The sequence below is a fragment of the Nyctereutes procyonoides genome, unplaced genomic scaffold (assembly GCF_905146905.1).
Source record: "Nyctereutes procyonoides isolate TBG_1078 unplaced genomic scaffold, NYPRO_anot_genome, whole genome shotgun sequence".
Lineage (NCBI taxonomy): Eukaryota > Metazoa > Chordata > Mammalia > Carnivora > Canidae > Nyctereutes > Nyctereutes procyonoides.
In genome coordinates, this window is record NW_026575128.1 from 2933208 (window position 1) to 2945281 (window position 12074).

Consider the following 12074-nt stretch of genomic DNA (forward strand, 5'->3'; position numbering starts at 1 on the left):
GTGGCCCTTTGTTCCCTGTGGATGAAATTTTAACTTTCTTAGGTATTGGCGGAAACAGAGCCTATGAGAAAGCTTTATTTCGTTATCTTAATAAAAAAGTATAATAATTTTTAAAGAGATTTTATTTATTTATTTATTCATGAGAGACACAGGGAGAGAGGCAGAGACATAGAGGGAGAAGCAGGCTCCATGCAGGGAGCTCAATGTGGGACTTGATCCTGGGACCATGTCCTGACCCAAAGGCAGACACTCAACCGCTGAGCCACCCAGGCGTCTCAAACAGTATAATAATTTTTGATGTATATATACATTATACACTTTTTCATTATATCTTTGATGTATGTACATCTTAATTTTTTTCTGACTATAAAAGTTAAGGTATCTCTATCAAACCATTATGATGTACACCTTAAGCTAATACTGTGTCGTATGTCAATCATATCAATAAAACCGGGGCGGGGGGGGGAGAAAATAAAAGTAATGTATCTTTTGTTGTAAAAATTCAAGCCATACTTATGTATAAAAAGTAAAAAGTGGTGGGGCACCTGGATAGCTCAGTGAAGCGGCTGACTCTTGGTTTCAGCTCAGGTCATGATCTCGATTGTGAGATCAAGTCCCGAGTCAGGTTCCATGCTCAGCACAGAGTCTGCTTCTCTCCTTCCTCTTCCCTGCTAGCATGCATGTGTGTTCTCTCTCTCTCTCTCAAATAAATAAATACACATTAAAAAAAAAAGGTAAAACGTGGTGCTTACTTCTGTAGCACATATGCTAAAATTGGAATATGGAGATTAGCATGGCCCCTGCACAATGACTCACGAATTGGTGAAGCGTTCCTCCCCTCCCAAAAGTGAATAGTGAAAACTCTGTTGCCTTGCCAGCGCTTTAGCAATTCAGTGAAAATTAGAAATTCAGTGAAAAATCTAGAAATACGTGAATAGATGTTTTAAGAACCGCTTTATTATGGTAGGTTTTACGTACAATAAAATTCACCCATTTCATGTGTATGATCCAATGATTTTTAAAAAAATTTTATTTATTTATTCATGGGAGACACATAGAGAGAAGCATTGACATAGGCAGAGGAAGAAGCAGGCACCTCGAAGGGAGCCCAATGTGGGACTCAATCCTCAGACCCGGGATCAGGACCTGAGTGGAAGGTAGACGCTCAATCGCTGAGCCACTCAGGCGTCACTGATCCAATGATTTTTAATAAATATAGAGTGGTACAAATGCAACCATCACTGTAACATATATACTTTTTGCAAAAATAAATAATAACTTTCTTTGTTCCTAATCTATTCTCCCAATCTAATAAAGGGGCACCTGGTTGGCTCAGTTGGTGAAGCATTTGACTCTTGATCTCAGGGTCATGAGTTCAAGCCCCACATTGGGTGCAGATTACTTAAGAAAAAACAAAAACAAAACAAAAAACTTTAAAATGTACTTACCAATGCCCCCAGGATGCTAAACAGGGTTAGGAGGCTACTTTTTTATGTTTTTATTTTTTATTTATTTTTTTTTAGGAGGCTCAGCGCTTGAGCGTCTGTCTGCCTTTGGCCCAGGGCATGATCCTGGGGTCCTGGGATCGAGTCCCACGTCGGGCTCCCTGCATGAAGCCTGCTTCTCTCTCTGCCTGTGTCTCTGCCCCTCTCTCTTTCTGTGTCTCATGAATAAATAAATAAAACTTAAAAAATAATAAAAATCCAACAGATATTCGTGTCAGTCTAGAAGCCCTGCCCTTTCTTACAAAACACCCCATACACCCCATTCCTGTCCATGTCCACCTCTCCGTCTTGGCGCATTCCAGTCCTCCTGCATTTCATCTCTGCCTGTTGAAATCCCACATTTCCTTCACGATCCAAGACAAATACCCCACACCAGGTCATTCGTAGTGCTGGCCGGAAATGACCTCTCTCCTTCCATTTTCTTTTCTTTTTAAAGATTTTATTTATTTATTCATGATAGACACGGCGGGGGGGGGGGGCAGAGACACAGGCAGAGGGAGAAGCGGCTCCAAGCAGGGAGCCCGAAGTGGGACTCGATCCCAGGACCCTGGGGTCATGCCCTGAGCCAAAGACATGCTCACTTACTGAGCCACCCAGGTGCCCCACGTGTGTCTAGGCATTTATTTATTTTTTGTCTTTTTAAAGATTTTATTTATTCATGAGACACACAGAGAATCAGAGACACAGGCAGAGGGAGAAGCAGGCTCCATGCAGGGAGCCCGATGGGGGACTCGACCCCGGGTCCCCAGGATCACGCCCTGGGCCAGAAGCAGGCGCTAACCCGCTGCCCCACTCGGGCTGCCCCCTTCATTTTCTAATAGGGAGCCAGATGCCCCCTTCCTACCTTCCTTGCACGGAGCATGTTTCTCTCCAAGGCGCTCCAGCGCAGGGGCTGAGCAACACCTGCCAGCAACTTGCTAGCCCTGCCAACTTTGCACCTGTCTCACATTCTCGGCTGCCTCAGTGTCCAGACCTGTAAAGTGGGGAGAAGGGCGTCCAGCGCTGTCAGGAGGCCGGAGGCCCGCGGCGGAGGATGCGCCGACGCAACCCGCGCCTCCGTGGGGCGGGAGCGCGGCGGGAGGCGAGGCGCGGAAGGGCCGCCCCAGCGGGCGCCGAGGCCAGGCCAGGCCGGGGGGGGGGGGCGGTCACGTGATCGGACCAAGATGGCGTCGCCCAGCTGCCTGTGGCTCCTGGCCGTCGCCCTCCTGCCGGGGTCCGGCGCTGCCCGGGCGCCCTGGCGTCTGGACTCGGCCGCGCCGCTGCCGCTGGTGATCTGGCATGGGATGGGTGAGCGAGAGCGGCGGGGTCGGAGGGGCCTGGCGCCTGCCCCGCTCGCCCCGACCTGGGTTCGCGTCTGCAGGGCGCGGGCGTGCCGGGTGAGGGCCGTGGTCGCGCGGCCCCCGGCTGGCCCGACGTCTGCAGGATTTGGGGGGGCTGCTCTGCGGTGGAAGGGGGAGACGGGAGCGGGGACTGGCTTTCCGGGAGGGCTCGCCGGGAGCCGTGCGTCGCGCTGGGGGGTTCGGGCTGTTCGCGGGGAATCCTCAGGGCCGGGGGGGTCCGGGTGCGGCGGCGGAGGCTGCGGGACCCGGACGGACATCCTCCCATTCAGTCACACCTTGAACGGAGATTTGTTAGGCACCTAGGGTTCATTTTTTTTTTTTTTTTTTTTTTTTTTTTTTACATTTAACGCGTCGTTATTGAGCGCCTACGGGATGGTACGACAACCAACAGAGCAAATTTTTTGCTCTTGCGGAACTTACTCCCCCCGGGGGGTGGAGGCCGGGGAGGGGGTAGAGGGGGGCGGGGGGGGAGACAGACTATTAAAAAATGGCGGGTCTCTGGTTTTTTTTTTTTTTTAAGACTTTATTGGTTTATTCTTGAAAGACACAGAGGGAGAAGCAGGCTCCATGCAGGGAGCCGGATGTGGGACTCGATCCCGGGACTCCAGGATCACGCCCTGGGCCGAAGGCGGCGCTCAACCGCTGAGCCACCCAGGGATCCCCAAAAATGACAGGTCTTAAAGTAAAATGGTGATAAGTGCAATGGAGAAAAATAAAGCAGGGAGGGGGCTACATATGGGAGGTGGGGGCTTGCAGTTTTATAAGCAAGGTCAGGAAAGGATTCATTGAGAAAGTGACATCTGTGCGGAGATGTGAAGTGGGTGAGGGAAGATGCCATGTGGATAGTTGGTAGAAGGAACAGTAAATGCAAAGGCCGGGAGGTGGAAATATGTCTGATATGTTGAAGGACAACATTTAGGTCCGTGGGCCTGGAACTGAATGAGCAAGGAGAAGAAAATAGGGGTTTAGGTTAGGGGGGTGCCAACGTTGGGCCTGCCAAGGGAGTTGGCTACAAAGAGATGGGTGGGTAGTCCTTGAGGCGTTTTGAGCACATGAGTGACCTGATATAACTTACATTTTAAAAGCACCAGTCTGGTTGCTATATATTTTTTAAAGATTTTATTTATTTATTCATGATAGACACAGAGAGAAAGGCAGAGGGAGAAGCAGGCTCCATGCCAGGAGCCCGATGCGGGACTAGATCCGGGGACTCCAGGATCATGCCCTGGACCAAAGGCAGGCCCAAACCACTGAGCCACCCAGGGAATCCCCGTCTTGTTGCTATATTAAGAATGGATTGGGGAAACCTGGGTGGCTCAGTCCCTTAAGCATCTGACTCTTGATATCAGCTCTGGTCTTCATCTCAGGGTAGTGAGATCAAGCCCCGCGTTGGGCTCCAAGCCCAGTGTGGAGCCTACTTAAAAAAAAAAAAAAAGACTATAGTGGGTTATAGACATTTGCAGGGAAACAAGTTAGGAAGCTATTCCAGCAATTTAAACAAGAGATGGTGGTGGCATGAAATAGTATAGTAACAGAGGAGATGCTGAGAAGTGGTCAAAGTGTGAGTTTCTTCTGAAGGCAGAACAAACGGAATTTGTTAATGCATTAGATTCAGGAGGAGAGAGAGAGAAAGGAGCCAAGGGTGATTCCCATGGGTTTAGGGCTGGACAAGTAGAAGGTTGAAGTTGTCATTATACCCAAATGGGGAAGCCTGCAGGGTCAGCAAATTTGGGGTGGGGAGATCAAGAGTCTGCTTTGGGACTTTCTAGATGTGAGATGCCTGTTAAGACATCCAGGAGACATTGGAGGGGCGTTTGGAGTTCAGAGTCCAGGACAGATAAACAGGTTGGAGATTTAGGTTGGGGGCCTTCAGCATATGGCTGGAGTTTAAAGCCCCAAGACTGGGCAGGATCATGGGCTTGAGTGTACACAGGAGGGAAGAGATCTGAAGATTGAGCCCTTCAACATGTGGAGGTTGAGGAGATGAGGTGGAGCTAGCTGAGGAGACAGTGATGGTGGAGGGACATCCGGAGAGTGTAACGTCCAGGAAGGCCAGTCCATACAGAAGGAGTAATCAGTTATATAGAGTTTTATCAGCGGGTCAGCTGAGAATGGGTCATTGGGTTTAGCAATGTGAAGACCACTAATGACCCTAATAAAGGCAGTTTGCGGAGCATGAAGAGGATGACAGTTTTGTTAAAGAACACTGTTCAAAGAGAAATTAGAAAAAAAAAAAAGAGAGAGAGAGAAATTTGAGTCCACAAATCTAGACAGAGCTCTGTGCTCACCCTGGGGCTATTGCAGCAGAGTTAAGTCACTACAGGAGAAATAAGAAGATGCTCTAAGCCTTAGCTTTTCTTTCAAAAATGAATTCTTCAGGTTCCCCTTAGGTTCGAAATGTGATGATTAAGCTCAGAATGGGAAATGACTTCAGCCTATTTCTCTTTGCTTCCCGTTTTTTTTTTTTTTTTTAATTTTTTTATTCATGATAGGCACACAGTGAGAGAGAGAGAGAGGCAGAGACACAGGCAGAGGGAGAAGCAGGCTCCATGCACCGGGAGCCCGATGTGGGATTCGATCCCGGGTCTCCAGGATCGCGCCCTGGGCCAAAGGCAGGCGCCAAACCGCTGCGCCACCCAGGGATCCCTGCTTCCCGTTTTTAAGTTTGGTTCCATGGAACAGGAAGCAGGGCTGGGAGTGGGATGAGGCAAGGAGGCCCCCATGGCGCAAAATTTAAGACGGCATTCACTCTCCAGTTTGTAGAAGTTTAGGGTCAGCGCTTGCACGGACCTCAATTTTGGTGTCCCGGGTGCTTCACTTGCCTTCCTTTCTCTGGTCCTAGCCTTGAGTCTGACTCTTTTTTTTTTTTTTTTTTTTTTTTTTGAGTCTTACTCTTAAGTGCTTTTGAGTCTGTTAACCCCAAGTGTTCCAGATGATAAGGGAGCATAATGTGCACCTCTGCTTATTTTTCAATTGTGAATCTGGTGTCCCAATTATATTGTGTGGGGTTTTGAAGTTTGTTATTACTTGATAAACATGAGCCAAGCAAAAAGTGTTCTTTTTTTAAATTGGGGTGGAACTCAACATATGATTGGTTAACCATATTAAAATATATAATTAGTGGGATTTAGTGTATTCACAGTGTTGTACAACCACCAATTCTCTCCAATTTCAGAACTTTTTCATTACCCCAGGAAACACCTGGGATACTCCTTAAGTAATCACTCTATTCCGCACTCCCAATACCCTGTAGAAATGTACAATCTGCTTTCTGCCTCTATAGGTTTGCCTATTCTGGATAAGGTAATCATACGTTATGTGATTTTTGTGTGTGTTTGGCATATTTCGCTTACAATAATGTTTCTTAAGTTCATCCATATTATAGCACCTGAGTGTTTCATTCTTTTTTATGGCTGAATAATATTCCACTATGTATATACCACAGTTTATCCACTTACTCTTTGATGGACATTTGGGTCATTTCCACCCTTTAGCTCTTATGAATAATGCTGCCATAAACATTAATGTACAAGTTTCTGTTGGGCATGTTTTAATTTATGTGGGGTAGGTATCTAGAGGTGAAATTGCTGTCATATGGTAATTGTTAGGTTTACCTTTTTTTGAGGAACCACCAAACTTTTCACAATGGTTGCATCATATTACACTCCCACCAGCAATGTACAAGGGTTCCTGTTTCTGTACATCCTTACTAATACATGTTACTTTCCATTTTTTAATTAAAAAAATTTTTTTATTAAAGCCATCCTAGTAAGTATGAAATAGTCTCTCATTTAAGTTTTGATTTTCATTTTCTTAATGACCAGCAATGTTGGGCATGTTTTCATGTGCTTGTTGGCCATCTGTATCTTTTCTGGAGAGAGGTCTGTTGAAATTCTTTTTCCATTTTTTAATTAGATTAACTTCTTATCGAGTTGTAAGAGTTCTTTATATATCCCTGGTATTAATATGGGTTTACCCATATTGGATATGTATTTTGCAAATATTTTTTTCCCATTATGTATGTTTCATGTTCTTAATAATGCCCTTTGGAACATAGAACTTTCACTTTATTTTTAAAGATTTTATTTATTTATTCATGAGAGACACAGGAAGAGAGAGAGGCAGAAACATAGGCAGAGGGAGATGCAGGCTCTCTGTGTGGAGTCTGGTGCAGGACTTGATCCCAGGGCTCCGGGATCACGACCTGAGCCAAAGGCAGATGCTCAACCATTGAGCCACCCGGGTGCCCCTGAAGCATAGAACTTTAAAAAAATGTGTAATATTTTGGTTCACGAGTATCCACTGTTGTCTTTGTTGTCTAGGAGACAGCTGTTGTAATCCCTTAAGCATGGGAGCTATTAAAAAAATGGTTGAGGAGAAAATACCTGGAATTTACGTCTTATCTTTAGAGATTGGGAAGACCCTGATGGAGGTAAGGCCTTTTACACTTTTGACCCTTTGAATGTTTGCTGACTGATTTCATACAATGTACTATTTTTTTAAAAGATTTTATTTATTTATTTATTTATTTATTTATTTATTTATTTATTTATTTAAGAGAGAGACAGAGAGCGTGTGCATGCATAAATAGTGGGAGGGGCAGAGGGAGAAGGAGAAGCAGACTGCCCGCTGAGCAGGGAGCCCAGCACCTGAGATCATGGCCTGAGCTGAAGGCAAGACACTTAACCACCCAGGCGCCCCATAGAATGTACTATTCAAATGCTTTGCCTTGCATTTTTAGCAGCAGATCATACAATGATACTTTAGCTCTTGAGTAGTTCATGTGGGAATTCCAACCTAACCAGGTTTGGCCTCTTAGAGAAGATGCATGGTTTTCATCCCGTCCTTTCTCTGTGGCTTCTCTTTTAGGATGTGGAGAACAGCTTCTTCTTGAATGTCAATTCCCAAGTAACAACTGTGTGTCAGATTCTTGCTAAGGATCCTAAATTGCAGCAAGGCTACAATGCTATGGGATTCTCTCAGGGAGGCCAATTTCTGTAAGTCCCTTTCTTGTTGTATCACTTACATGGAATTCATTTTTTTTTCTTTTATTCAGATAGATCCACTCCTCGAATTCTTTTGAGCTCTTCATCTATCTTGGAAGGAAAACTATTCTAAAATGTCTCCATGTGAAAAGCTTTATGGACCTTAATTTCTTTCTTTCTTTTTTTTTTTTTTAAGATTTTATTTATTCATGAGAGACACAGAGAGAGAGAGAGGCAGAGACACAGGCAGAGGGAGAAGCAGGCTCCATGTAGGGAGCCCAGTGTGGGACTCGATCCTGGATCTCCAGGATCAGGCCCTGGGCTGAAGGCGGCGCTAAACCACTGAGCCACCTCGGCTGCCCAGAACTTAATTTATTTTCTATGAAAGAAGAAGGATTTGTGTTTGGCCATATTGGGGGAAATCCTGACATCCCATGGCTTTGGGGAATCACAGAGGATGAAGTAGCTTAATCTGGGAAGTTGGTTGTTGATGATACATTTTTATCTGACAGTCAGCTGATAATTTTTTTCCCACAGGAGGGCAGTGGCTCAGAGATGCCCATCACCTCCCATGATCAATCTGATCTCAATTGGGGGACAACATCAAGGTAACTTTGGCCTCCTTGCCTCCTTTTTTCTCTGTTCTAATCCACGTAACTTGATTTAAAAACATTCCAGTAGCTCTATTTGTACAAAAAGCCAGTGATCCTTGGAAAATCCTGTTTTCCCAGCTTATAACAAAGTAGCCAGAATTAAAGAAATAGGAAGAGACTCCGGATTCTAGAGTCTCTAGACTAGAAGACTATCTAGTTCTTGGCTGCTGCCAAGAACACAGGTGAAATCAGTAGGTTGCTATCTGTTTCTCTCCAGCTTGATGTGGAGGTGAGGTGAGATGGTTGCAGCTTCGTGGCAGGTAGGGGTTGAGTCAGGGAAGGCCAACAGCCTTTCCTGTTCTCTTTCTTTTCTTTTTTCTTTTAAGATTTTTATTTATTTATTTGAAAGAGAGAGAAAGAAAGCGTGCATGAGTGGGGGCGGGGCAGAGGGAGGAGGAGAGGCATAGTCCCCGCTCAGCAGGGAGCCCCACACAGGCCTTGATCCCAGGACTCTGGGATCATGACCTGAGCTGAAGGCAGATGCTTAACTGTGTGAGCCACCCAGGTGCCCTGCCTTTCCTGTTTTCTGACATTGGTGATGTCCTATTGAATCTATGCTCAGGCAAATGATAGCATGTAAGCTTTTTTGTTTGTAAAGTAAAAGTGGAAATTAAATCCTTTGAAAAATAGTAGGTCTTCTCTTTAGGCAGAATAATACACTTTTGGGGAAGGATGTGTCTTTGGGATAGAACTTTATCTCTGTTTTCATGGATATAGCTATCAGCTGGCATGGGGTAGGGGCAGAAGGGTTCTCCTGATAATCAAGAAATTGATCCACTCAGCTAACTGTTGCTGATGGGCAAGTAATTTAGGACCTTCGGTCCTTTTTATTTTATTTTTCTTTTTTTAAAAAGATTTTATTTATTCTTGAGAGACACACAGAGAGAGAGGCAGAGACATAGGCAGAGGGAGAAGCAGGCTTCCCACGGGGAGCCCAATGTGGGACTCCATTCCAGACCCTGGGATCACGACCTGAGCCGAAGGCAGACACTCAACCACTGAGCCACCCAGGTGTCCCCCTTAGGTCCCTTTTGCAGCTAAGGGAAAGTGATAGAAGCCCCTGCCCATCTTGTGGGAATTTTTCAGAGGATGAAGTGAGATAATAAGTAGAAAAATACTTTTTTAAAAACACAAGTATTATTCAAATGCAAGTTGATAAAAAGAACTTTATCATTCACTCATTCAATCAACAAATATTTACTGAAAATCTATAAATAAGACAGACAAGATCCCTATCTTCAGGAAACTTCCATTCTAGTGAGGGGATTTAGGAAATAGACGATGAAGCAAGTTAATAAATACAGATAGTGGGAACTATGATCAAGAAAAAAATAGGGTATGAGGCACCTGGGGGGTTCAGTTGGATAAGCATCCGACTCTTGATCTCAGCTCAAGATGAACTCAGGGTGGTGAGTTTAAGCCCTGCATTGGGCTCCACGCTGGGCCTGGAGCATATTTAAAGAAAAAAACAGGATAATACTTGAAGGACAGAATAGATATGGACTCTGGGGGTGCCTTAGTGGCTCAGTTGGTTGAGCATCTGACTCTTGTTCTCTCTCAGGATCTTGATCTTAGGGTTGTGAGTTCAAGTCCCCTGTTGGGCTCCACACTGGGAGTGGAGCCTACTTTAAAAAAAAAAGACAAAGAAAGATGTGGGCTCTGGAGCCAAGCTACCTATGTTCATATCTTGGCTCTATACTTACTGTTGAATCTTGGACAAAGTATTTAACCTCTCTGTTTTGAAGTTTCTTATCTGCAATATGGAGCAAATACTGATTTCTACTCCACTTGGTGGCTGTGAGGATTAAATGAATTACTGCCAATATATGCTTTGAACTATGCCTGGTACCCCTGAAAATATTGCTGAGGATGATGAGGATAGGATGGAAGGTGTAACTGAGGGAGGAGAGGGAAGGGGGGTGGATACCACTTGAATTAGGGTTGTCAGATGTGACCTCCCTACGCTAAGACCTGAGAGCTGAAATGAGTGCAACCACTGAAGCAGTGAGAGAAGCACATCTCCCAGGGAAGAGCTGGTGCCAAGGCCTTGGGCAGAAAAGAGTGTAGGAGCACCAGGGGGAAACCGGGCATGGTGTGGCTTCTCAGCTCATTATTTTCTTGAAGAATAAATGAATGAGACCAGAGGCAGCTCTGGTGTGTTTTGTTCCTCACAGTGCCTTGTACTTAGTAGGTATTTGATACACAACTATTGAAGGGATGAATGGATTTTGTTTTCTGCTGCTCTAGGTGTTTATGGACTCCCTCGGTGCCCAGGGGAGAGCTCTCACATCTGTGACTTGATCAGAAAAACACTGAATGCTGGGGCTTACAACAAAGCTATTCAAGAACGGTACGTATGGTTGGCTGAAAAGGATGCAGAACTGTCACTGTGTGAAAATATGCTGACTTTCTCTCCAGCAGTGATTCCAGGAGTAGTGGCCACGGATACTCACATGAGAGGCTTTTTGTAAATACCTATGTGCTGTCTAGAGAAGCCTAGAACTGTTCTAATACTAATTTTAAAAAGACAGGGAGGGTTTTTTTTTTTAAGATTTTATTTATTTATGAGAGAGAGAGAATGTGAGAGAGAGAGAGCATGAGCAGGGGGAGGGGCTGAGGGAGAAGGAGAAGCAGGCTCCCCGCTGATCTGAGAACCTGATGTGGGGCTCCGCTGTCCCAGGACCATGAGATTATGACCTGAGCCAAAGGCAGATGCATAACTGACTAAGCCACCCAGGTGCCCCTAGATGGTTTTGTTTTGGTTTTGAGGGTACTTAAAAAAAAATACAGAATATAATTACAGCAGAATAAATTTCCATCTTTAAAAAAAAACAAACAGGGATCCCTGGGTGGCGCAGCGGTTTGGCGCCTGCCTTTGGCCCAGGGCGCGATCCTGGGGACTCGGGATCGAATCCCACGTCAGGCTCCCGGTGCATGGAGCCTGCTTCTCCCTCTGCCTGTGTCTCTTCTCTGCCTCTCTCTCTCTCTCCCTGTGTGACTATCATGAATAAATAAAAATTAAAAAACAAAACAAAAAAACAAACAAACAAAAGAGCCTTTAGAAAGTACCAAGCCTAAGGAATTACTGTGCATATTTGGAGGACAGATTCTTTGGGTTGTTACCAGCGAGAGGTTACCCTCCTACATCATTAGTCCCAACATTCAGATGTGTTCAGATATTTAAAAATATACAGAATCACAGGGCGCTTTGGTGGCTCAGTTGGTTAAAGCATCCGACTTTTGATTTTGGCTCAGGTCATGAGATTGAGCCCCTCATTGGAATCTCTGGGTTTAAGATTCTCTCTCTCCCTTTGCCCCTCTTGACCTTCCTCTAAAAATATCCAAACACACACATGTACAGTATTACTTTTGGCGTGTGTACTTTTCAGTTGTTTCCAAACTTAAATTCTACATCAGAAGCTCTGGGAAATTCATTGGAAATGGATCCTGCTGCTCTATCGCTGGGCTCAGAGATTTTATTTGGATTCCGTGGGTCTGGAGTAGATGATTACTGAGATTTGGGATCCACTAGTATGGCTACAGCAGCTAGCCTATGGGTTTTCCAAGCATATCGTTCCTGTCTAATAACAG

The 12074-nt window shown here is 45.1% G+C and overlaps 1 protein-coding gene and 1 pseudogene across 2 annotated transcripts in view; both read left to right on the top strand.

Moving 5' to 3' along the window:
• The first annotated feature begins 744 nt into the window (after positions 1 to 744).
• LOC129520971 (U6 spliceosomal RNA) lies at positions 745 to 842 on the top strand (annotated as a pseudogene).
• A 1813-nt stretch (positions 843 to 2655) lies between these two features.
• The window catches only part of PPT1 (palmitoyl-protein thioesterase 1), a 28795-nt gene continuing 19376 nt past the window's right edge, over positions 2656 to 12074 (top strand). For both annotated transcript variants that reach the window (XM_055341557.1, XM_055341558.1), the window contains exons 1-5: positions 2656 to 2792; positions 7168 to 7277; positions 7715 to 7842; positions 8368 to 8438; positions 10731 to 10833. In XM_055341557.1, the coding sequence (XP_055197532.1) occupies positions 2669 to 2792; positions 7168 to 7277; positions 7715 to 7842; positions 8368 to 8438; positions 10731 to 10833 (536 nt within the window). In that variant the 5' untranslated portion in view covers positions 2656 to 2668. The remainder of the gene's footprint in view (positions 2793 to 7167; positions 7278 to 7714; positions 7843 to 8367; positions 8439 to 10730; positions 10834 to 12074) is intronic.